At 34.1% G+C, this 27871-nt stretch overlaps 1 protein-coding gene across 1 annotated transcript in view; it reads right to left on the bottom strand.

Annotated features, from left to right (window-relative positions):
• Positions 1-590: 590 nt before the first annotated feature.
• The window catches only part of LOC113511901 (calcium uniporter protein, mitochondrial), a 211368-nt gene continuing 184087 nt past the window's right edge, over positions 591-27871 (bottom strand). The window contains exons 5-8 of the mRNA XM_026895626.3: positions 12333-12494; positions 10166-10369; positions 9232-9339; positions 591-3124 (exon numbers count right to left, since the gene is read on the bottom strand). Coding sequence (XP_026751427.2) covers positions 2966-3124; positions 9232-9339; positions 10166-10369; positions 12333-12494 — 633 coding nt within the window. The 3' untranslated portion in view covers positions 591-2965. The remainder of the gene's footprint in view (positions 3125-9231; positions 9340-10165; positions 10370-12332; positions 12495-27871) is intronic.

The following is a 27871-nucleotide window of genomic DNA, read 5'->3' as shown; positions in this document are numbered from 1 at the left end:
TGGGAGAGTTACTTAATAAAAAGACTAGATTTCATACATTTACAACTAAATGTGTTAGTTGCTTTTCGGCATAAATAAATTAGGCTGATTACATACAGGCTACTCTGTCTCGAGGAAATAATCGCTTCAACACCATTTTATATTTGAGAAGCAATTATCGATCACGTCTTTAAAAATACTTTTTAGATACTTTACTAGGTTTTTTAAATACTCATAACATCAATATTTAAGCGACTAAATGCACGGGTGATAGTAACCCCGCATGGGGGAAATGATTTTTAGTAATGCGGACTACCAGTGCCTGTGGTCCCCTCTGAAAGTTATCGTGCTGAATTCGAGGTATATTCATCAGGATGGGCTAACTGACCTGCATTTCATTCTCACCTATCATCCTTCATAAGGTGTCCCGCCAACGTATACCGTTAGCACAGGTGACTTTACAATTTCATTATCATCCATTAAAAAAATAGTAGCTTCGTATGCAATCAGCCAAGAAAAATGTTTATTATTTAAAAATATTCAATTTACAGGAGTTTTGCATGTTTATTCGCTACATTATTGGCACAGCTATAGATATTGCATTTTTATTAAAAAAAAAACACACACACACTTTTACATGTTAGATTTAAAATTAATAAAAATAGGAAACAACATTACTGAGCACAATTTAAAAAAAAACCTAGTTGTTTGTAACTAAATATTAAAATTTTCTAAATAAATTAATGTAAAGGAAATCTTTTTTCATTGTATATATTACTAGTACTTTAGCTACAATCACTACGTAAGCCTTGAACATAATTTCATGAAGTTTTCACTACAGTGAGATCAGATCTCAAACAAGGGGAAAAATTCTATACGTACGCTGGTCATAAGAAAACATTTACCATTGAGAGATTTTCATTGTAATAAAATATAGTGTATGCGCCGCGTGGTCCCGGCATAGAATGGGCCATCCCTTCTTTTCCCGTGGATGTTGTAACAGGTGACTAAGGGAACTTAATTGTCGAGGGATTGTCAGCAGCGTCCCTCTTAAAACATCACCAAAGCTTAACTGTGATTGCCAATTCATCTGCCAAGAGTGGTAACTACTAATTGAGGTCTCCAGTAGGGAAAAACCTATGTCCTGCAGTGGAAAGTTAACGGCTGACATGATGGTAACATATATATAAAAGACTTCAAAGTGTTAATGGGGCTGTATGAAAATTGCAAGATACAAGTAGAAGGAGAAGTGGCAAAAGAATTGATTAATGAAAGAATCTGTTATAATATAATGGAACTTATTGATAAGTTAATATTTTTTACAATGATTAATATTTTTGTACAAATGTCAATGACCCTTCCAAAAAGATGAATTTAGAAATAACCTGATTACATAGAAGAGTAACTATTGAGTTTCTTGTCGGTTATTTTAACAGATAACAACATTACGAACCCTGTTGTAAATTCATTAAAAATGACAAAGTGAAAAGTGCTTTTAAATAAGTCTATTTGAATAAAGATGAATTTGACAATTTTGAGCGCGGTGCTTTTATGGGATTTCTAAACGCGGGAGATGGAAGGGTTGAGATCTATGATAGTATGGCAACACGTGCTCTAGGACAGGGGCTCCTAAACTTTTAAGATAAAGGAACGCCCACCGAATACCTCTCTTATTTTATAAAACCCCATATCAAATGATTACTACCAAAATAATCAAAATAATAAACTAATAAAAAAAAAAACGATAATTTAAACAAGAACGAAAGCTTTTATTATTGTTTCACTGTATAAATAATTTCGCGGAACCCTAGTGACTTTCGGTATGGAACCCCTAAGTACCGCGGAACCCACTTTAGGAATCGCTCTAGGAAGTATGTAGTAAGTCTGTCAGGTTAACTCCTTTGGAGTGCACTATGAAAGTCTAATTGATTTGACTTCATTGTTTCGTCATCCATCATCCCCCCTCCCCCCTCCCTACTGTGTTAGCACAGGTGGGTATGACACCTCCATCCTTCAAAAAAAGAACACGCATGTTCTTTCTTTCCCCGTAAATTAGGCAAGTATCAAATTTGGGGTTACGAATTCAAAATAAGTACTTATCATAATTTACTTTGTCACTTCTCCGTATACTTATCTAGACTCCGATGGTTTTCTTTTCTATTAAATAGGAATAGAAGAAATAGGAATTAATTTTCTGTATGGACTAATTGCTATCTCGGCAGAAAGATAGGCACAATTTTACTTGTACTATATTATAGTATATAGTATAGCCCCGGTATTGTATGAAATTAAGTTGATACCGCATATTTTATATTTTAGAACTACTATACTAATATATATTGATTCAATAGTAAAATTATAAGAAGCAATATTATAATTTATTCTCTCTCACATTTTTAGTAATAATTTATTATTATACTAAATAACGTGACTAATTTCTAACGATGGTTAAAGTTTTCAAAGCGCCACGTACATCAAGGAAGAACGTAGAGTTGGTAGTAAAAACTTACGAAACACGTTCAATACTAAGTTATTAACAAACTTCGACCATCAGTCTAGTTTTTTTTTTGTAGTATTACCCTATGAACAACTGGGCCTAACTACTCTAGCATCTGAAGAATGATATTTTATTACACTCATACTTATATATACTATTCAAAATCGGTTACAAACTCACAATTAATATGCAATCTTTAGAAAAGAATAGGACAAGCCTATTAGTAAGAGTGAGAGAACAGAAACCTGCTCTCTTTAGCCAACTAAAGCCTTTATTTAAAATATCAATTCTTCAGAATACGAAACCAAAATCTATCTAATCACTAGGCGTGATTATAGTACTTATGACGATGAAAACAAGGTATAATTTCGAGTGGCGATTAAAAAAAAGTATGCAACATCTGTCGTTAATAACAAGCGTTTTTATAACTAACAACCAATGCGTCTACTCGGCCTTGTTTGCGAGGCCGCGACGCGACAACGACCAATATTACGTGATCTTCATTTTCTTACTGGTTTCCTCGAGCATGTCCTTGATTTTGGTAAGTGGGGAGCGCTTGCTGTCACCCGCCTTGTCGACGTTGGTTAACGGTAGGTGGATCTGAAGCGGATCCCGGAGGCGGGCAAGATCCTTCTGTAGTTTATCTACCTGAAATGTTATAACACTAATTGGAACCTGAGCAGCTTTTATGGTTAAAGTATAAGTATAAGGTAAGTGTTATAAATAAATATCTTTACAAACTTTTACTGCAAGGCAACTGTATGAGGATGATTTTACAGACAGGACTCAGAATTTTAACGAGCAATATAATCTTGAGCACATATTTAAAATTATTTGAAGGGGAGGAGGCTGGTCCCTTAAAAATGATGCGTATATCATTTCTCAGACGTGCGCTGAACTGGAAAGTCTGTAAGTCAGGCACACAGTAATTATGCGGCAGGAATAGCTCAGACCCCCCCCCCCCGCTATACGCCTATAATCTCGATAGATGCAAGCAAATCAAGAACTGCGTAAGGAATGGCACTAAATAGTTCAACAGTGCACAGTAAATGACAGAAATGATTAAAGGGAGACAGTCTCTGGTATTATTGGGTTAAATGAAAAACACGAGTAAACTATCTACACAACGAACATCATTTTGTAAAAGTAAAAAGTATGTAAATGTAAAAATAAAAGGTAAAAAGATTTATGCGGTTTAAAGTGGAACCAGGGTAGTAGTAGTGGTATATTTTATTGAGTCTTTTACTAATGATCCTTAGCGAGAATCATATTAAGTTCTTAAATATAGGTTTATATGTGCTGAGGGGGAAAAAAAGGTTTTTAGTAATAGGGACTAACGGCCTAACTACTAGCAACTACCCTATAAGGTCAACCTGGAGCCCCCTGGTTAATTCTTGATGAGTTCGTCACGATGGGTCAATTAACTTGCTTTCATCCTCACCAAATCATCCCACAATGATACCCTACCAGTATATACCAATACTCATCACAGCTGTCATGAAGTGCATATCAGCTCTAACATATTTTATTATTTTAATTTAATTTGGGACAGTATTAATCGTTATAATTTATTTAAATCGTAGAAAGTAGTGTAAATATTTAGTGACAGTGTTATTTTAATATAATATACAAGTAATACATAATTATAAAGACAATTAAATTTGACCAACAAACTCATGAAGTGAAACAGTTTTTTTTTTTTTTTTTCATTTATAAGTAACAAATATCAGAATAAAGTGAGTGCGACTTACTTCTTAATAAAATAATAAGCCAAGGTTTACAAAATATAGGTGATATAGACTGCATAATATATTAAACATAAATTGTGGTTCACTAAAAGTTACAGAAATTGAATGTGGGTATTAATAGAAATTTATGAAAATTTTAACGAACAAAATCTAAGTTCAGTTAACATATAATCCATAAATTCGAATCAACAAGTAACTGCGATTGTGGTACACTGGTTTCAAGCACGGTTTGAATGACTCTTACGTAAGTGTCTGCGATCGGTTCCTGCCAACGAAATTCACTTTTTGTATGTAAAAAAAATTAAGTTAGCGAATCTGTACTATAGACAAATGGATCAGACGAATTATATTACAATGAGGCCTACTAAAAGAATTGTATCGAGTTTATCAGAAAGTTCTACATCTGAGTCAACAGAATCTATTTATTCAATAAAAAGTCTGCCTGATTTATCTACTCGTGATGACATCGTAGACGACCTAAAAATAGAAATAAATAATCTTAAAACCCAGTTAGAAACTGCAAAAGCCGAAATAGATGATTTGTTAATAGAAAATAGTACTTTGAAAAAACAATTGTCAAAACAAAATTATAAAATTACACACCTCACAAAAATATACTCGAGTTCATCGAGTATTAAAAAGAAAAGAGGGGATGTTAAGAAAGATGAAACAGTCAAATTACAAAAGAAAAGACTTTTTGATTTAAAAAATCATAGTTATAATGAAATAGAACATCCAGATTTTGAATTATCAATTAATACAGAAAACCAGACTGACATAGAAAATATTGACTCAAACCGTAATTCAGACGACAATTCTCAACCTAATAAGAAGACAATATTACAGAAAACAACGAGTATACCACAAAATACAGACGACAAAGAGAACATAAATTCTTGGAAAAAAAGTGATTTTACTAATCAAACAAATATTCCCAAAATGTTAATAACTGGTTCGCAGCAATGTACAGGTCTAGCATCAAAACTTATTTATTCAAGATTGGAATCTGGTTACCAAAAATATCAAATTTATTCTATTATAAAGCCAAATGCTTTATGTCAAGATATAATTTAAGAATGTTATCAGATCGAAGATTCAAAAGACAATTATATTATTTTATGTGCCGGAGAAAATGACAAGAATCCGACAAAAGTAATGATTGAATTTGTAAATTTATTGACAAGGTTTAAGAATATAAAGATAATTGTATTGGGAATAAATAGTAGCAAGTTTTTAAATGAATATATGTTAAACACACTTATTTCAAATGTATGTAGAAATTTTCAAAATTGTCAGTTTCTAAAAGTAGACAATAAGGGTGGCAAAAGAAAATTCCTTTCGGAACTGTGTTTAAAACTTAATGTTATTGTTGATTTCGAATTTTACGAAAAACACTATTTATGCTATAATAAAATAAAAAGTCGTATATTACCTGAAAAAGCCAGCTCTAACGATTTTAAAAAGCCCCATAAAGGTACTATACCTTACTACTTTCCTAGTGTAAGTAAACATAGCTCAATATATGAGAATAATCTAAAAAATGGTAACAATTATTTTCCTCCGAAAAATGAAGGAAATGAGCTTTTTCGTAAATAATAAAAAAGATCCAACTACATTAACATTGTTCCATCAGAATATAGCAGGACTTATAAATAAACTAGACATGTTAGAGTTGTGTTTAAATGAATTAAAGGAAAAGGATATATTCCCTGATATTGTTTGCTTATCGGAAACTTTTGTTAGAAATGGAGATGAAAATAATATTGTCTTAAATAATTTTAAATTGGCTACTTCTTTTTCTCGATTAAATGAAAAACGCGGTGGGGTATGTATCCTTTAAAAAAGATATATAGAATATAAACACATTCCATTTCTTAATGATCTCTCAATTGAAAAATATTTTGAATGTTGTGGAGTAGAAATACCATTATGGAACTGCATTGTTATCTGTATATACAAAATACCTGGTACTAATAATAATGTATTTTTTGAAAATTTTGAAAATATATTACACAAAATATCTTTTAGAAGAAACAAAAAAATTATTATTGCAGGGGATATTAATATTAATACTCTTATAAATGACAAAAATTCTTGCTATTTAAAGGAAGTTCTTCTTAATTATAATTTAGAAATGCATATAAATAACCCTACAAGACATAACACGTGCATAGATCACATTTTTAGCAATATTTCATCAGCTGAAGGTAGGGTTCATGAACTTTTCTTGTCAGATCATAATACGGGTCAAACTTTGACATTTAAATTACATATTCAAAAACCTATACTACGTTATCATTATATAATTAAAAGAGACTTTAATGAAGACAATATACGAAAATTCATAGATGTCTTAAGTAGTTTATCTTGGATAGAAGTGTTAAGTGAAACAAACATAAATAATGCATTTGATTTATTTCATGACATGTTCTGTTTAATGTATAATCTTTGCTTTCCAATACAAAGAGTCAAAATAAAGGAAAGAAGTAATAAAGTAAAATGGATCACAAAGGGAATAAAACTATCATGTATATATAAAAGAAAACTCAGATATAATATTTATAAAAAAAATAAAGGCTACAATAAAAAACAATATTTAAAATATGCAAAAATGTTAAACAAATGTATTAATTGTTCAAAAAGAATAAATAACAGTAGATTTATTAAATATTCAAGGAATAAATGCAAGGCTACTTGGGATGTAATAAATAGAAAGGAATGTAATATTATAAACAGACAAGACATAAGATGCATTGAGGTCGAAAATAAAAAAATAAACAACCCTCAAGAAATTGCTAATGCGTTCAACGACTACTTTATCTCTATCACTGGTATAAATACATCAAAAAGTTATAATCAACATAAAAGTATAAAAAATTTATGTTCATCCATATTTATAATACCTTGCAGTGAAGATGAAATAATAAAAGTAATAAAGTCCTTGAAAAATACTCGCTCGGTGGGATTTGATGATATTTCAACACTTAGTATTTGTTTTTGTTTAGTTTGTATTTGTATTTGTTTAGTCTGCTACCACTAGTATGTGTGCGGCTGCCAATATTTATGGATTGATCCTACTAGGCTATTAATATACGTAAGCCACTAAATTATAATACTAAATTTGCATGCCTTTAGATAAGGCGAAATGTGTAGATCTATTATATTTAAGACCATTATTATTACCACATTTCTAGCAAATAAATAAATTAATAAATAAATAAATAAATTAATAAATTATTATTATTATTTTTTAAATTTCACTAAAATTCTCATCTCCCCTCTTAAGGAGAGGAGATGGCAACTAACCCCCGGCAGAAGCACAGTCGGCTGGGGTTCAGGGCCCCAGGGAGAGAAACCGGCGTACAATGCGGGCAGAATCTAAGAGCACCGCTTTCTGCATCTTTCCCGGAAGTGAACCGCCTCTGAATCCCAACCGTCTGAGATGTTGTTCGAGACTGGTTGGGATAAGACCGTTCACCGACATAACGATTGGGATGATTTCGGTAGATGTCACCCCCCACATTTCGGTCACCTCGTGAGCCAGGTCGAGATATTTTCTCTTCTTCTCGGTTTCGGCTTTCACGAGGTTCTCGTCATGCGGTATGGTGACATCCACCAAAAACACCCTCGAGAGTGCCCGATCCATCACCACGATATCAGGTTTGTTCGCAAGAACGGTCCTGTCCGTGATGATGGATCGGTCCCAGTAGAGCCTTACGCTGTCGCTTTCGAAGACCGGCTGGGACTCATACTTATAGTACGGCAACCTCTCATTCGCGAGGCCGTACTTCAGAGCTAGCTCTTGATGGAGTATTTTGGCTACCTGGTTGTGTCTGTGCAAGTACTCAGTGTTGGCAAGAGCTGAACAACCCGAAAGCACATGTCTGAGTGACTCTCCGGGATGGCGACATGCTCGACAGATGTCCTCAGTGCCATCCTTCAGAATGTGCTTTCGGTAATTGTTCGTCTTAACCACCTGATCCTGTATTGCACAGACAAAACCCTCGGTCTCTCCGAAGAGATCACCGAACTGTAGCCAGTGCACGGAGGTCTTCGTGTTTACGTACGGCCCGTGAAGGGCTTTGAAGAACCTTCCGTGCAACTCCTTCTCTTTCCATACAGCCTCCCGCTGAGAGGTACCCAAAACTTCGGGTTTTCGCCAGTCCTCTTTAGCCAGAGAAAGAGGGGTGAATCCTTTGTCACATTCTATGACCTCTCTATGCAAACCCTCGTCTCTTTTCTCCAGAAAATATGTCCTGAGGCTGTCAATCTCGCGGTTGTGCATGGTCTTAACGCTTAACAAGCCTCGACCACCAGCTTTCCGCGGGATATACAGCCTCATGACTGACGATTTCGGGTGATGCATTCTATGGAGGGTCATAGTTGTGCGGACTTTCCGATCCAGGGCTTCGAGTTCGGTTTGAGACCATCTGAGCACGCCAAAAGTATAAAGGAGTACGGGTATGACCCAGCCGTTATAAGCTCGGATTTTATTGGCGCCCGACAAAGAACTTTTCAGTACTCTTGTAAGGCGCGCAAAAAATTCCTCGCGGACTGACTGTTTCATATCCGTCTCCTTCACACCGATGTTTTGTGACATGCCCAGATACCGGTATGTTTCAGCCTCGGAGAGGGTTTTAATATTAGAGGGATCTGTGGCGATCCCTTCAGTTTGAGTGACCCGTCCCCTCTGCACATGGAGGACCGCGCACTTGTCTATTCCGAGCGCCATCCTAATAGAGCTGCTATAATCGTTTACGATATTTAGCAGCTCCGTCAGGCGTTCGATGCTCGGAGCTAGCAGTTTCAAGTCATCCATGTACAGAAGGTGAGACACTCGTGTACCTCCTCTCCGATACTGAAATCCAGTCCCCGAATTCTCCAGTAAAGTACTGAGTGGATTCAGGGACAGGCAAAACCAAAGTGGACTTTATTATTATTATTATTATTATTAATAGCACTAGCGGTATTAAAAAAAACATAAGTGAAATATAAATATGTATTTACCTCGTCTTTTAGGTGATTGTAATGATTAATATCCAGGCCGATCTTCTTAGCTTTTTTATGCAACGTCAGCAAATGCTGTCTATCTTTCACATCTGGCAGTATGTACTCCTGAAACATTTTGTAATGAAAAATTATTAGTAATGAATGTGGGCAAATTAATTTGCTTTTTAATTATTTAAAAATAATTCAGAACTATAGCATATTTTTATTTACTTTAAGTATCATGGGCGAAACGTCATACTCTGCTATGTCCATGGTACTGCTCATGTCTATAGGCGACGGTTACCACTTTTCATCAGCTTGTTTGCCACTCTAAGTTGCATATATTTATTTATACTTTTGTACACATTAAAATATATATAGTATACAAGGCAGACTTAATGCCTGATGGCATTCTTTACCTATCAACCGTTCCGCTAAACAGAGAGAGCAAATGGCGGTGCACTGATTTGCTGTGCTGACTGTCTTATTCAATTTATATTAGCTGAATCCAAATTAGAAGTTTTTGAACATGTCTGTAAATTATTGACATCCATTAATTCCTCTTTTTCCGTGAGTAGGAAAAATAGATAAAACTTTATGTGAGTAATCAGTTCAGAGTACGACAGGAAGGAGATATCTAAAGAAGGTAGATAAGATCTTTATATACACATTTTGGATTATTTGGACTCTTTAAAAGGAGCACTTATTATTTGACTTGATACTATAAAAAAATTCAATACAGTTCTATAACATTAAAATCTCTGCATAAATGCAACATTCTAATTGGAATCTTGGTAGGACATTGTTTGTTTTAGATATGTTTATTTATATTATTGGATATCTCTTTACTACTTTAGCAATAAGAACAAAAATAAAGTATAAAAAATAATAATAAATATAAATAAAATATACAAGCATTTAACAGAGCAATGGAAAAGATCATAAAACTTACCTGCTTAGTCAACACAAAGTAAGCATAGGCGGCCATCGCGGTACCGTAGGTGACGAAGTACGTGACAGGCTCCATAATGTCCCAAGAGTACTCCCACCAGGTGAGCCTGGCGAGCACGCCGAACTGCACTCCCATCAGGCCGAGCCCCACCCACGTCAGAGCTGAAGTCTTCCGGCTCGTTTCCACTTCAAGCGACATGCGCTTCTACCAAAAATATAAATTTCAAAAGTTAACTATACTATTGTTTTTTATTATTATTATTATTCAGCCCTTCGTTTATTTAGTTGATAGACAAACAGGGCTGCCAATTGCTAATTTTGATTTTAACCCAAATGTCAAATATTTTTTTATTCTAGTCGATAAGATTTTTCCACTCTTACACAACCACATTATTGTGTTAATTTTTACTTTCCTTCACTTGCCATGTAACCACAAGTTTCATACGAAATACAAAAACTATAAAAAAGTTTTCAAATTTCTCCAAGCCCATCTCATTTTTCCCCAAAATTTTGCGAATATAAAATTTTTTACACAAAAATGCGAAAAAAATATCCAACTGGCAACACTATTGTTAAAGTCCGTCTGAGTATTGGGATAACCACAATATATACAATCTTTAACCGGGGTAAAGTAGGACTGATGAAAATGAAATCTAAGAACTTCATTATTAACAAAATACCCTATCAAGCCGACCTTTACGTGGTTCCCCCTGGAAATCATCCCTGTCGAATTCATCACAATAGGCTAACAGACCTGCTTCTATCCTTACCTATCATCTCTCATTGATGCCTCGCCAGCGTATACCGATAGCGTAAGCGAGGTTCCTGTTACATTTTCACCCATAAAAAAATCTTCAATCATTATTATTACTTACACAATTCTTTCATCCGTTTTTTTTTTAATAAACAAACCATAGAAAAATCTTTGTTTCGTTCTTTATCACATGTACTTCTTACAATCTACACTTTTCTCAAATAACGCTGCTTTTCACTAACGATATGACCAAATATAGCTACATCTTTTCTAGAACTTTAATTTTAGTAATTATTTTTGATTCGTTGCATCGTAGGTCAGTTCCTTCATCCCACAGGTGAGTGAAAACAGTTAGATATTTTATTCAGCACAAACTCTATTACTTCAAACGACCCATCCATGCTATATCCATTTACTTCCCACCCTTTACTATAACGATACACTTCAAAAGAAAGAATGAAAGCGCTCAACAGCCTCGTTAATCAACAATGGTCACTACTGCATTGAGGGTTGTTTGTTACCGAGTTAAGAGCACTGAGAGTTACAAAATAAATTCAACGTAGACACCAAAATGTTTATTAATTACTAGCAATCCGGCCCGACTTCCCATGGATAAATACGAACGAAAAGAACTATTAATTAGTAATTTAAATTAATTGTAGTAGGAAAATTTTTAATACTTTGTAATTTTCGGTTCTCTAGTTTTTTGAAAATAATATATGCCAGTTACTCGCTGTCAATATAGCTTTTTATAAGTGAAAAAATAAAATTAAAATCGATTGAGTATTTAGTAATTATTAATTTATCCATTACAAACAAACAAATGTTTTCTCTTTATAATATTAATATAGATTTGCAAAATATTGCGTACCATAGTAAGAAAATGGATAAACTTAGAGCCTTTGAGATGTGGTGCTGGAGAAGGATGGAGAAAATTTGCTGGAGGGATCGAATTAGCAATGAGGAGGTCCTGCTTAGGGTTAAGGAAAAAAGACAAATTATTAGAACTATTGAGGATAGAAGGGGAAAAATGTTGGGACACTTGATACGACACGGCGAACTTATAATAGAAGGTAAAATAGAAGGAAGAAGGGGTGGAGGGAGATCGAGACATAGTTACATCAGGCAGATCAAGGAAGGAGTTGGTGTCGTATCATATCAAGAGGCGAAAAGACTCGCTGAAAATCATAGTGAGTGGCAAGAGCTCCACCGACAATAGCGCAGCTCTTAAATGGGATAGATAGATAGATAGTAAGAAAATAGCTATAAAACAATAGCAGTGGACAATAAATGACTGAAATTATAATAACGAAACGAAACTAAGATGGAGTTTAACGAAATTCCTACCGCAACGACTGTCGCGTGGGTTAAGCTACGATAAACAAGTCCTAAACTAAAAATGTACACTTTTCACCTCTTCAAGCGGTTGTAATTCGGTGGTCAGCTTCTCCAGTTGGGCACGTAGATCTCTCTCTTTACGAATCTGGTGCTCTCGGACATTGAGAGCTTCGTACAGTTGGTTGACGAGGTTCCTCACGTCACTCAGTCGAGTGATCTCTTCGGTGCTTAGACGCTCCTGGAAATAGAAAAATTGAAAATTCAATTGAAGAAGGAAATTGGAAGATTTAATTTTTTAATTCAATTTAAATTGAATATAGGAAAATTGTATAAGAATATTGATCTTATTGACGTCCGTGTGGTCCCGGCATAGTATTAGCCACCTTTCTTCCCCGTGGGTGTCATAAGAGACGATTAAAGAACTTAATGATAAAGAAATGGGCATCAGCTTCTCTCCTAAAACATCTCTAAAATCCTAATTGCAATTGCCAACCCGTTTGCCAAGCGTAGCAACTACTAGCAAAACTCCCCTTATGGGGAAGGTTTTGTTCATCAGTTAACAGCTAAAATAAAATTATTGATATTGTATTAAACAATTTTCGTTATGATGTTTACAAATATACATTAGAAATGAAAAATTTGCAAAAAAAAAACTAATCATATATTATTGTGTTAATGTAACTTTACTGTTCATATAGTTATTGTATTTATATACTTAGCAAATAGCTAATCCAAAAAAAATATTATATATTTAATTACGTAACTTATACCTTTTGATACTGAAAGAAGAAAAAAAATTAACGAAAGGGGATGGAATCCAATCCGTCATATGGTTTCAGAGGCATTTTTTTTGTTGTACAAAGTGTTTATATGAAAATATCTTCTATGTAAATATAAATTGGTCCATAATTGGCGAAGAAATTGGGGGACATACATAGAAAAATATACAGTCGAACATAGAACCTTCTCCTTTTTTCAAGTCGTTAAAAATACGTACATCCGACACTTTTTTCTTTTGATCAAAAAAATAACGACATTTTTTTACTGTACATTTGACTGATCACATTATTTTCTTTCAACATTCGTTATCTGCACGAACAAGAAATATATTTGAGATTAAACTCAAATAAATGCTTCTTTACTGTTCATTCGATGAAGCTTTATTTTTAATATTTTTTTCTCCATCAAATTTAAGAGACGTAATAGATCTGAATATATTTTTAGATGATATCTCACCATGGATTATTATTATTGGATTATTATTATTGGATTATTATATATATTAATCTATATAGCTAACTGCTGGGTAGGAAGAAAGGATTGTTAATAATGCTAGCAACCCTGTCAGGTTGACCTCTCCGTGCCTTTAAATTCTTCCATTTCAATTAAATTTTTTGTTTAAAATGTTCTTTTTAAATTATTTTTTTAATTCATCATGATCATGAATACTTCCATTGAAATATTCCAGGTGTATTCGTTACGATGGGCTAACCGACCTACCTTTACATTCTCATTTATCGTCCTGTAGTCGATAACCACGCCAGGGTATGTCGTATGGTTCCGACATAGAATGGTCCATCTGTTCCTTTCCCGTGGACGTTGTAAGAGGCGATTAAGGGAACTAAATGGACAAGAAGCAACAAGGACCCTTTGAAAATATCATCAAAACCTAAACGGTGATTGGTAACTTGCCTGTCAAGCGTAGAAACTACTCGCAAAACCCTCGTTAATGGGAGAGGTCTATGTTCATCAGAGGACAGTTAACAACTGATGTGATGAAATACCTAACTTTATTAATATTAAAATGTGAATGTAAGTTTGTTAGCTTATAGCGCCTTATATAACTGTCTAAGTTCAACGTTAATAGTAGAATAAAGATTTTTAGGGAAGAAAAAATTGGAATTTTGACGAAACATTTATCAAATCAATTAATTCTTACTAATAGTATACATGTAAAAGTGAGTTTGTTTGTTACCTAATAGCGTATTAATAGGTGAACTAATCACTACAAAATTTTGTATACATATATGTATTATATGGAGGCTACTTTTTATCTCTTTCAGTGAATTTTACCAGAGTAAGACTTTATACAAAAGTCGTTTGCTTGGGTACCTCTGTACCATTCGTGTTTTAACTGTAAAGCAGTTGTTTGCATGGCTGTGTTTCGATTTGAAGGGTGAGATATGGCGTGAATTTACAGGGTACAGAGGAATAACACCTGGGTCCTCAGGAATGGCAACGCATGGGGGATATCATAGGCGAAACAGCATACTCTGTTATTTACATGGTACTGCTCATGTCTATAGGCGACGGTTACCAATTTTCATCAGGTGGGCCGTCAGCTTGTTTGCTGTTCTAAGTTGTATAAAAAAAAGAATATATCCCGATCACGCAGACGACGTCATGGAAAGCTAGTACTTAATATATTTAATTTATTGTAAACCCGTAGAAATTCAGATAAAGCGATAGACCACTGCCATATTTTTTTTTTCTACAACACAAACTGTAATTACAGTATGTACAATGTCATATGCGCAATCTGCTTCATATATTTAACGCTGACTTACATGTTTACTACGTAAGCCAACCGTCACGTGAAATGAGTTTTATGCGTATTATGGTAAGCCGGTATGCTAATCCAGCCAATTTAATTTTTCATATATTATTTAGCTTATATTTTGTTATGGTTTTTCGTTCACGCTTATTACGGTGTCAGGTCACACGTCCGATTATGTGGGAATAAGGAGTGTCATAAATATTACATACTTCGTCGATTTTTTTTATATACAAGTGTTGTAGACAGTGTCTTCATACAAATACTTCGTGAAAAGTGGGTAAAAACTTATTTATTAAGTAATTAAATATAGGATACGTCAAGATACATTTTTGTGCGTAGGTATATAGAAATTAAAAAATCGTAACTGATATAGCATTATATTTTATAGTAGACTAATGTTTATCCGCAACTTCGCCTGCGTGACCAGAATACGTTTACTGACCTATAAGCCTATATCCTTTCTCATCTCATATAGTACGTGTAAATCAAATTTCATAATGATTGGTTAAACCGTAAAGGCGCTATAAGGTAAAAAACAAACACTTTCACATTTATATTAGTAAGGATTTTATTAGGTTACTACTATGTAAAGCGCTACAAAATATTTGTATGAAAAAAGTAGTGTTATTCCCATATTTTAAAAAATGGTGTAATTCTAATACAATAAATGCGAAAATTTGTAACGTTAGATAGATGGACGGAATGATAATAATAAGTTTATTTAAAAATAAATGTTACAAACATTTTTAAATATAGGTGAAACTCTGCTCCCTAAATAGGTGACAATCCCTAGATAGATGTTTGTTACTCTTTCACGCAAAAACTACTAAACGGATTTGAATAAAACTTGGTACACGAGTAGGCTATATACTTAATTAGCATATAGGATACTTTATGTATGGTTTATGTAGCACAGAATATATTTCTTTTTTATTTTTTAAAGTCATAGTATAGAAAAACAAAATTCAGTGATGAAACTCATGAAACTAAACAACGATGAGCAAACATCATTCGTTTTTTTTTTTTTAATAAAGAGAAGCGCGAAATTTTCTAATAAATATAGATACCTCAATATAATTACAAAACTATTTTTTTACCACGTAACCCATACAGTAACAATTTTATATACAAAACTAAACAAAAAACTAAATTTAGTTTTTTTTTTTTTTCAATAATCTTTATATTTTTCTATATTTTTTTCTTATACTATACAATAACTGGACGCAATATGATGTATGTATCTTCTCTACCATATGAAATCATTATATTTGCAGTATCTGCAATGCTGTTACATAACTCTTATCTTTATTGCCCATAAATATAGAGTGCAGGTAGGAACGCCGAACTTAGTCTATCTACAGGAATATGTAACAAGTTGGGGAAAATTCCTAAAATATTTCACACATACACACATGACCATTTATTTATACGGTGTGTAATAAAAAATTACCCGTGACAGTGGTGCCTGGCATCGAAACCGTAATGTTTACGCAAACCTTTCATGAAAATTGTAAATAATGCCGATACGAATGGATGCAAACGTTTTTATTAACCGATCCGCTCTTCTCGAACTTACCAATAACTTTTTTTTCGGGTGTCCGAAATAGAGAGGACAGGAGGGAAAGGCATTGTTAGCAATGGAATTTGACAGCCCCATTGCTAGCAATATGCCCTATTAGGTCGACCTCCACGTAAGTCCCTCTGAAAACCATCGTGAACAATTCTTGTTAAATTCATCACGATGGGCTAGCTGACCTGTCTCATCCTCACTTATTATCCTTCACTAGTGCCCCGCCGGGGTATACCGATAGCGCTGGTGGGGTTACCATTCCATTATCACCCATTAAAAAAATAGAGAGGAGAAGACACCTAGTTTAACTAAATATATCAAACTAAGAAAAAAAAAACAATATCTTTTATTTTGCCTAACATTATACTTTAATGAATGATAATGAACTGGTAAACCCACCTGTGCTATCGGTATACACTGGCGGGGCACTAGTGAGGGATGATAGGTGAGGATGAAGCAGGTCAGTGGTCTATAGTAATGAACTATTTGCCGTACGGTCCCGACATAGAATAGGCCACCCCGTCCTTTTCCGCGGTTGTCGTAAGAGGCGAGTAAGAAAGGGCGAGGGATGGACAGCAGCGTCTCTCTTAAAACATCTCTAAAGCGTAACTGCGGTTGCCAATCCGCCTGCCAAGCATGATAACTACTGGCAAAATCCCCCAAGGGGGGTCCATGCTCAGCAGTGGACAGTTAAAGGCTGAATTGATGATGATGATGAATGAACTTATAAAGAATTAATTAAGATGGTTATGTATATATGTATATGTATTATTATATACAGATATGTATTTTGATTTTAATTATATGAGTTCCTTTGTATATATGTCAATATATTTATTATTTCTTAATAGAAACAACTATACTATTTCCTCCTGGTTGGTAATTTATGCTCCTTTCCACTCAGGGTTCGCTAGAAGTAGACCTGTAATTTTTTGTGTACAATAAAGAATAAATAAATAAAAATAAAGTGGTTTCCAGGGTGAAGGACGACACTAGGTGGAATCGAAACCTTTTAAAAAACTTTTCTACCAGTGTAACCGAAAATGTTATCCAAATGAATATTGGTATATAGTTTTTTGAAGAGACTTATAATGCCAAATATGCTGACGGTCCACCTAATGGAAAGAAATGGCTAGCAATATGGGTACTACAGAAAGCACTGTGACGATCATGGTGCCTCTCATACGTAGCCATATCCCGAAGAGTACAGTACCTTCCCCCCATACCTTATAATTTTACTACCATTTCCTCCATCTATCAAACTGAAATGCATGCATTGCATCTCTATAGATGCAAACATAGATGCTACAACAGAAAAACGTGTGGGACAGAGATCTCACTTGGAGAACACTTAAAAAGATACTGTTTTTGATTTATATGATATTGGTTTCATTTTATATATATTCCATTTAATAAATAAAAACTGTCACAAAAAGAGCGTTTGGCATTTTGTGGATTATTATAAATATGGTTGGATAAAGCAGCTAATTCTATTTTTAAAATCTTAAGTGCGTAGGTAAATCTTAGAGGTAAACGTCAATTCTAATAAAGTTCATTAACCTCAAGATGAAAGGTCATGCCTGTAAATAGACAGCGACCAAAAACCTTAATACTTGTTACCATTAACTTAATAGTACCTATGATACAAGTAATTACTTAAGGCCGCCTCAGTTCTTTGGAAATCTGCCAGGTAGACCTCATTTGTTACTTTTTTTGTACCTATTGTAATAATGTTATTTTTAGATAGAGTGCTTTTTATTTCTAGTTAAATACAGTTTATACATATTTCATAATACATTTGTTTACTATTTATTATAAGAATCATATAACGAAAGTTATTTATTTTCGAATATTGGAACATAACTTTAAACGGTATGGGTTAAGCTGTCGTTAAATAAGCTAAATGACTTTTAGAATCACCATTACTACATATAACTTTCTAGGAAGTTATTTATACCTAAAACCTATACCTATTACTTGGGGGAGAAAGGGATTGTTAGTAATGGAGTTTGACAGCCCCATTGCTAGCAATATGCCTTATTAGGTCAACCTCCACGTGGTTCCCCCTAGAAACCATCGTGAACAATTCTTGTTGAATTTGTCACGATGGGCTATCTATAGGAAGTAAGATAATAATAGTAAGATAATAATGCTTCATCCTCACCTATCATTCTTCACTGGTGCCCCGCCGGTGTATACCGATAGCGCGGGTGGGGCTACCATTCCATTATCATCCATTAAAAATATATATATATATATATATATATATATATATATATATATATATATGCCTATTACTTTATTTACTTACTAGTGATCCACCCCGTGAGTTTCGTAACAGGCGACTAAGGGAACTTAATGGTCGAGGAATGTGCTGCAGCGTCAAAAAAATACTAATCTTTCCTTTTCGTAACATATATAAGTAATAAATATACGTAGATATCTAATATTTAACTGTGATTTTTTAAAATTAAGTATGAGTATGATTGACGTGCAATTTCCTTATTTTAAATAAAAACCAACCCATTTTTCTATATACGCTTCGTTGTAATAGCCAATAACGTGATCAAAGGAGATTTGGTTGTCGGAGCCAAATCGATCGACGTTCAAATTTGTAATATAATCGTAGATTGTAATAACATTTTTATTGGTTATTTCAAAATAATGTCATGTATAAAAATTAGGATTATAACAAAAAAAAAACATCTATATCTATCCATATCAGCCGTTAACTGCCCTCTCCTGAACATATATAGGTAATCACTTTATTTTATTTTTTTTAGAATGGCAAACAACCTGATTGCCCACCTGATAGAAAGTGGTAACCGTCGCCTATAGACATGAACAGTACCATGGACATAACAGAGTATACTGTTTCGCTCATGATACCCCGGATGCGTTGCCATTCCTGAGGACTCAGGTGTTATTCCTCTGTACCTTGTAAATTCACGCCATATCCCACACTTTAAACCAAAACACAGTCATGCAAACACAACTGCTTCCCGGTAGAAACACGAATAGGACAGAGGTACCCAAGCAATCGACTTTTGTACAAAGTCTCCCTCTGGTTATTATTATTTTTTTTTTAATTTGACTATTATACTGTATGTATTATTCTGTTAATTTTCTTAATTATACAATACCTACTTGTAGAACAATTAGTCCATTACCATAAGGTTGTCTTGAAAAGACTGCTCTCAGCAATAAGACCGCCTTGCTGTACTTATAAAATTGTATCTTGTAAATGTAATTGTACAATTATATTTATTGTCTTGTTTTTTTTTTCCCCTATATTGTATATTGCAAATAAAGTATACTCATAGGCTTCCCCCTATTGGGGATTTTTCCAGTACGCTTAGTAGGCGAGTTCGAGTATAAAGTTCCCTTAGTCGCCTCTTACAACACTCACGAGAAAGAATGGCCCATTCTACGCCGGGACAACACGGCAGATAAAATAAATACTTGTAGAGAATATTTAGTATTAAGGTCGCTTTTATATCAATTTTAGTAGTCAATAAAGTTTCTATATATATAATATATATATAAATCTTACTTAAGCATATTACTCAAATATGAAATTCTTATCACGAAACTAAGTACGGAGAATATCCGTAGAAATTATGATATTCCCGTAGGACATCTAGTCAAAGTTCTGCGATCTCATTTCCTTATTCATATCTATCTATGAACACTGAAACCTTCGATTTAATTAAGTTACTGCAGTTGAGACAGGGCCCGATCTAGGGAGATAGCGAACAATTTGCCTGAAGCGGCATAAATCTGGGGCGATAGAATTTAGATTGAGAGCGATTATTTCTGTCACTCATGTACAATAATACAATACTTGTAAGGTACTAGCTTCTACCTGGGACATTATGCGCATGACCGTGATATGTGCACTATTCGGTATAAAAAGTAGCCTACGTCCTTCTCTATCTGACGTAACACGTATACAAAATTTCGTAATAGATGATAGAGAGTAGATTGAATAAGCCACAAACAATATAATATAAGTAAGGATTATTGTAAATGTTTTAATATGTATTATGCATAATTATTTATATATGTATTGCATTGTATGTGATTTATGTTGTAATTTATATTTTTGTAAGTGTTTTATTCTATATGTTTGTATATTCATTTATTTTAAAATGTATTAATGCTGTTGTCTTGCTAAATATTTATTTAATTTAAAAATTGCTTTGTTAAATCAATGCACCGGTATTTATTCACTTACTTTAACGGTTGACTTGTAGAGAATGCCATCAGGCATTAAATGCGCCCTGTACATATATTTTAATTCATGCAAAAATATAAATAAATAAAATAAAAGGCGGCAAATATTAGGTTTGCCCGGACTGCTGAAGTAGCTAAATAGGACCCTGGTTGAGATAAGATGACCCGAGTGTTTCTGACAGTTTGAATCGATGATCGTCCATTATTGGTATTGTGCAGTCGTGAATAGGAGAACAGCTTTGAGTCTCTATTCGATCTAAATTGGTATACACAATAATCGTAGGAATAATGCATTCTTATGCAAAAATCTCGTCTTAGAAAATAAAAACTTATTTATGAAATCAAAGCGCAGTACCTATCTTCACATAATTATTTTCGATTCTGTAAACCAGGCAAATAATGATGACATAAATAAGAATTTATTTTAATAATATCTATACTATTTAATGATTAATGTTATGGTGTTAAACGAATATTAAATTGGTATTAAATCTATTATAAACGGTTGGCCATTCTAAACGAAGTCGTCGTAAAGAGATTTCATTATCGTTCGCTGCGGTCTGATCTCTTTTATTTTTTTGCCTTCATTATACTTTTAATAACTAAAATGTTACACAATCTATAAGTATCAATTCTAATTGACATTTCGCCAAATAGACAAAAATGACACTAGATGGCGTTGTAAACAGACGTGTATAATTAAAGATGGCACAACTCCTTCTGATTCTTCTCTTTTTAAATGAACAACGACTGCAAACCTGGCATTGAACGCCAGTTAGACATATATGAATGTATGTATATTTCTAGTAATTAGATCACGTACTTTACGTAGGTATATCAAATTAGAGCATAGTGTATCTCGATTGCACTTAACTGTATTGCGCCCCGTTTAACTGAAGCCCCGTTACATTGTTTTAAGTAGGTTATAAGAACATCGTGAATTTACTACTTCGATATTATAATCATCAATTTGTATTTGGTAGAAATTAAGTAATTTATTTTTATGTAATTAAATTTTTACAATTAATTCTCTAGTGATGCAAAACATAGTTAACAACTCGAATTAATGGCCTTTTGCGACGTTGGATTCAAATGTATTTGACAAAATGTAGACATGCAATTTACAAGAACGGCAATATACTAGAACTGTCTTTGTCTTTGCCCCTTCTTAAATTATACGCGTGATTATTTTATATAAATATTTATTTTCATTTACTTGGCTGTATTAGGTAGTAAGGTTCTTAAACTCGTGACTTTTTACCATGGGCTTTAATTGGATTTTACATACTTAAAAGGCATGAAAACTGACGGTTCACATGATGGAAAGTTTTAATTCATCATATCAACTCTTAACTGTCCACTGCTGAACGTAAGCCCTCCCCATTAGAACAGTTTTGCCAGCAGTTGCCACGCTAGACAGGCGGGTTGGCAACCGCAGTTAGACTTTTAGTTATGTTTTAAGAGGGACGCTGCTGCACATCTCTCGACCATTAAGTTCCCTAAGTTGTCTCTTACGATAACCATGGGAAAAGAAGAGGTGGTCGATTCTATGCCAGAACCATACAGGAATTTTGATTAACCCTTATTTATATTTATTTATTTAACATTTTATTGCACCAACATTACAGGATTTGTTGAATAATTTTTGATAAGTATAGTGTAGTACAAAAGGCGGTCTTATTGCTAAGCAATCTCTTTCAGACAACCTTTGGGTAGAAAGAATTAAAGCATAAATAGGTAGGTGGCACGTTAAAAAAATAGATCTGTAAAAATAATATAATAATTTTTACAGATCTATTACATTTATTAGCACAATTATATACATACATAAATATAAATATATATATATACATATATATACATACATATAAATATATATACATATATATAAATATAAATACATAACAAATATACAACACTAACATACATACACAACAAACATAAATCTGGTAGGAAATAAGGAGGACTATGTGATTATAAGGATAGGTAGTGGGATTTAACTAGGTTTTTAAAAATAGGCAAAGAATATATTACGTATGTGGTAGTAAATTCATTATTTGTAAGAGAATGTGTACTCCAACCAGAACCCGTTTAAAGAGCAAATCAAATAGAATCCCGAACGGTAATGAACTAAAAACAACACGCACATACTAAGAACGCTAAATTACACTGCAATTAAACACTTTGGTGGATTAACAGCGCCAATGAACATGTGGGTTCTTGTACATTAAAGTGTAGTAAAGATATAATTGTAGAGAACGATAATGGAACGTATTTTAATCAAATTATTATATCTTATTATGTCTATGTATGTATTTTGTATGTAAAGAGATATTTTATGTTTATGTATTATTGTATACAGATATGTATTTATTTTGATTTTAATTGTATGAGTTACTTATATATTATAATAGAAACATCTATAATGTTTCCTTCTATTATTGTACGCATACTGCCCGCTAGTAATTAATGCTCCTTACCACTCAGGGTTTGCTGGAAAAGAACTCTTACAGAGTTAAGCTCGCCTGTTGTACATCTTTATTTTATATATATTGTTGTAATTTTTTTGTGTACAATAAAGAATAAATAAATAAGTTCAAATGTAGAAATAATAATTGGTTTGGAAAAGTTTACACTTAACAATTAAAAGTAGATAGATATTTATTTGTATTACTTTTAACACACGAATAACAGACATAGAAAGACATACACAAAAGAAAAAAGGTAAAAGAATACGAGGTTTGTCCGGAAAGTACGTATAAAAGTTTTTTAAAAATTTTATTTTACAATTATTCAGGTAAATCAATTTTATCCCCTTCAAAGTACTCCCCCTGTGACATAATGCACTTGTGCCAACGCCGTTTCCACTGTGAGAAGGCTCCTTGAAAGTCCTCTGGTTGTAGGTTTCTCAGCTGCCCCGTCGTAGCTTTTTTTATCTCATTTATGTCCCCCAAATGCCGCCCCCGAAGTACCAATTTGGTTTTTGGGAACAAGAAGAAGTCACACGGGGCCAAATCCGGCGAATAGGGGGGTGTTCGGTCACCGTAATGGAATTTTTACTCAAAAACTCACGGACAACAAGAGAGGTGTGGGCAGGGGCATTGTCGTGGTGAAGAATCCAACGCCCCTCTCGCGCCAATTCTGGACGAACTCGTGCCACACGAGCTTTGAGGCGTCTGAGCACATCGACGTAGAATTTTCCATCAACTGTCTGGCCTGGAGGGACGAATTCTTGATGGACAATCCCCCGAACATCGAAAAAAACAATCAACATTGTCTTGACATTTGAGCGGGATTTTCTTGATTTTTTTGTTCGTGGTTCCCCGGATGTCTTATCGAATTAGATCGGCAAAAATTTCACGGCCATTCTTGCCGAGTTTCGAGAGAAACTTGATTACGACGCGCTGCTCTTCAACGGAAGCGGGCTCCATGCCGACGGGGTTTCGTTAAGAGGTAACTTCACAGATGGCGTGACAAGCCAGTTCGCACCGCACGGCGGTCAGACCAGAACTGAAGCATTGTTAGGGACATAAGGAAGGGGTCCTGCGCTTACCTGGCCTCCCCACTCCTCTTTCTCGCATTCCAGAACACTTTTATACGAACTTTCCGGACAGACCTCGTACATATACAAAAAAAAAATGGAAAGTGCATAAAAAAGTAAGATATTTTTTCTTTCGAATGTATGCCATAGTAACACAAAATAGTCACAACACGGTTTATTGATATTCTAATATCAATATATATGATCAATTTATTTTATAATAATAAAAAAAACTTTTTTTTATTATAAAATAATTCATAAATTCTTAACTAAGAAGGACGATAGCAAACAATAGCAAAACTTTTTCTTTATTCGAAATAAGAATATCATGACGTACCCTCTTATTCTTAAAAACTAAATTCATCTACAATTCTAATTTAACTGTTTTGTTTTTCTTTCGAAAAAAATTAGAAATTTAGCATTAAAGAAAGAGACAAAACAATTTATGGCTAGAATGGGTTTACGAGAAATTTCACGTTTTTATGAATAAAACGGATAGTGTATATTTTGACACATACTTTTCACATCCTAAAGTGTTAGTATCTATTAAAGTATAGCAATGTATACAGTATATATTATTTTCAAACCGAAACAATTATATGCGTTATAGCATACAATTTTAGAGTAAAAATAACCTTTTAAGGATTGTTTCTTATCGAACTTAAAAGTCTGGAAAAACAAGACAAAGGAATCGTACTTCCTTACTAATATTAATAATGTGAAAGTGAGTTTATTTGTTACCCCAAATATATGTTTGTTGTTAGAGAACTATAGATATAAACTACTTTTTATCCTGGTCAGTGAATATATCCCGGTCATTTGTATGAAGTCGCGGGTTTTGACCCGTGAGTAAACATATAGTTGCTTAATAGGCTATTTAATAAGTGTGCGAGTTTTTGGAGCTGACATATAAAAATGAGATCGGTACTCCATTCTCTCCATCTACCCCGTAAGGTGTCTGGCGTGAAGATAGAAAAATAAAAATATCTGACTGTTACGTATATTAGTTTTATTTGATCACACGTGATAGTTAAAACTGGAACGAAGAGAATTTGCAAGATTTTGAGTGTGTGGCTAGCTCGCCACGCGCAGCAGCATGCTTCGTTTGACTTCTGGGTTAATTGCATGGCGGCGCTTCCATCAACAAATCATGGGTTTCCCTCAACACGTAACTCAATTTTCTAGTAAACTATATGTTGTTCGACACAGCGATTCCAGCTAAGCACCTGCGGATCTACCATGAAATTCCGAAATTTCGGACTCAATTTCGTGTTTTTGTTTATACCAAAATCGGACCAATAAATGGAGTTTAATATTTCGTTCGTCATACATCCTAACATAAAAGTCCAAAGGAACAATAATTTAATATTCTTAATATTTCCAACCAGCATGTGTTATGTAATTTTAACATCAAATTTGTGTTTCGTTTGGCTCCGAAATTTCGGAACACATTACAATGGTAGACACATTCAGTGTTAGGGAGAACTAAGGATACTCTGCACAAAGTTCTTCTGCTTGGGTACATCTGTTCCACATGTGTTTCTGCGTCCAAGCAATTGTATTTGTAAGGCTTGATTTTTTTATTTAAAGGACTGTTTATAACAACAAAATTTCAAATTATGGAGACATCTTATATCTCCATAACCTTAATTTTCAGAAATAGTAACGTCATGCGTTACTATTTCTGAAGATTAAGGTTCCACTCTCCAATGCTCTACATGACTGTAGAAGACTTTTTTTAATGGACGATAATGAAATAGTAACCCCACCTGCGCTAATGGCGCTGGCAGGTCATCTTTGAGGACTGATAGGTAAAAATGGAAGGGCAGGTCAGTTAGCCCATCATGATGACACTTCTGATATCAAACACGATGATTAGCATGGGGGACTATAAGGATCTAGACCTGGCACAGTAAGACACTAACAATGACTCTACTATTTTAAATACACTATCTGGACTTAACACGATAAAAAAAAATTGTAGGTAAATACTACCTACATTTTTTTTATACAACTTAGAATGGCAAACAAGCTGATGGCCCACCTGATGGAAAATGGTAACTGTCGCCTATAGACATGAACAGTACCATAGACATAACAGAGTATACTGTTTCACCCATGATACCCCTCATGCGTTGCCATTCCTGAGGACTCAGGTGTTATTCCTATGTACCCAGTAAATTCACGCCATATCCCACCCTTCAAACCGAAACACAGTCATGCAAACACAACTGCTTTACGGTTGAAACACGAATGGGACAGAGGTACCCAAGCAATCGACTTTTGTACAAAGTCTCCCTCCTTTATCGCCTAAATGCGTTAAGTCCCGATAATGTGTTTTAAATATGCGTAAACAACGGGGAAAATTAAAATTTACTAATGGGACCGGTAATTCACATTACTATCCCTCCCTCCATTGACAAAGGTTACTTCGTATGAAGAAGGAGTTCACGTGAGAGGATGTCAGCTTATTTATCATTTTAAGCTGTATTATAATAATTGTACAGTCTCCCTCAGTCTCCCTCAGGCAAATTACACTGTAACCTACATTTGTAGTTATTGATTACGACTAATCTCCCTATGGAGCATTCAATGTGTGATTACGAGGTGAACAACTGAATTCACAGTGGTAGATATAGACCTATAATAACAATAAACATAAAAATTATTATTGAACTGCAATTCATTGCCGTTCAGGACAAAAAAAAATATGCTGCTATTTTTAACAATTCTTACAAATTTTCTAATAATAATAGCCGACCCGGCAAATGTTTTGGAGTAGGTATTTTTTTCTTATTGGGCTAAAACTATAGTATTTTTCAATCTAAAATAAACAATTAGAAAATTTAATTAAAATCGGTTGAGAGGCTTTGAACATTTACCAGAGGGAGACTTTGTACAATAGTCGTTTGCTTGGGTACTTCTGTCCCATTCGTGTTTCAATCGTAAAGTAGTTGTATTTGCATGGCTGTGTTTCGGTTTGAAGGGTAGGATATGGCGTTAGAATTTACAGGGTACAGAGGAATAACACCTGAGTCCTCAGGAATGGCAACGCATGAGGGGTATCATGGGCGAAACAGTATACTCTGTTATGTCTATGGTATTGCTCATGTCTATAGGCGACGGTTACCACTTTCCATCAGGTGGGCCGTCAGCTTGTTTGCCGTTATAAGTTGTATAAAAGAAAAATTAGCGGGTAAAATAAATTGAAGTGACAGAAGATTTTTATATAGGTTCGTCATGTTATCACGTCAGCTGTTAACTGTCCACTGCTGAACATAGGCCTCCCCTTATTGGAGGGCTTTGCCAGTACCACGCTTGGCAAGTAGATTGGCAACCGCAGTTAAGCTGGCAACACTGCTGCCCATCCCTCGACTATTAAGTTTCCTTAGTTGCTTCTTATGACACACACGAGAAAGAAAGGGGTGGCCCATTCTATATCGGGACAAGGCAATATTTTTATAGGTTATTTCAAATTAAATCCATTCAAGCATGCTCATCTTTATACTGTTAACAATTTAATCAGCTGATTAAGGCCATATTGTCCAAAGTTTCAGTCAGCACTGATTAGGCAAATCGCATTTGCATAGCAGACACAATATATGCTAATGAGGTAATTGTGCATTCTGCGGTCAGCTTGGTTGATTCACACCTGTATTCAAAACGTCAGAATATATCTAGCTGGTATAATTTTTAGAAAAACATATGGAT

This window comes from Galleria mellonella, unplaced genomic scaffold (genome assembly GCF_026898425.1).
Source record: "Galleria mellonella isolate WM207_F2 unplaced genomic scaffold, CSIRO_AGI_GalMel_v1 utg213, whole genome shotgun sequence".
NCBI classification, from domain to species: Eukaryota; Metazoa; Arthropoda; class Insecta; order Lepidoptera; family Pyralidae; genus Galleria; species Galleria mellonella.
This window is presented reverse-complemented; position numbering and strand designations above follow the sequence as displayed.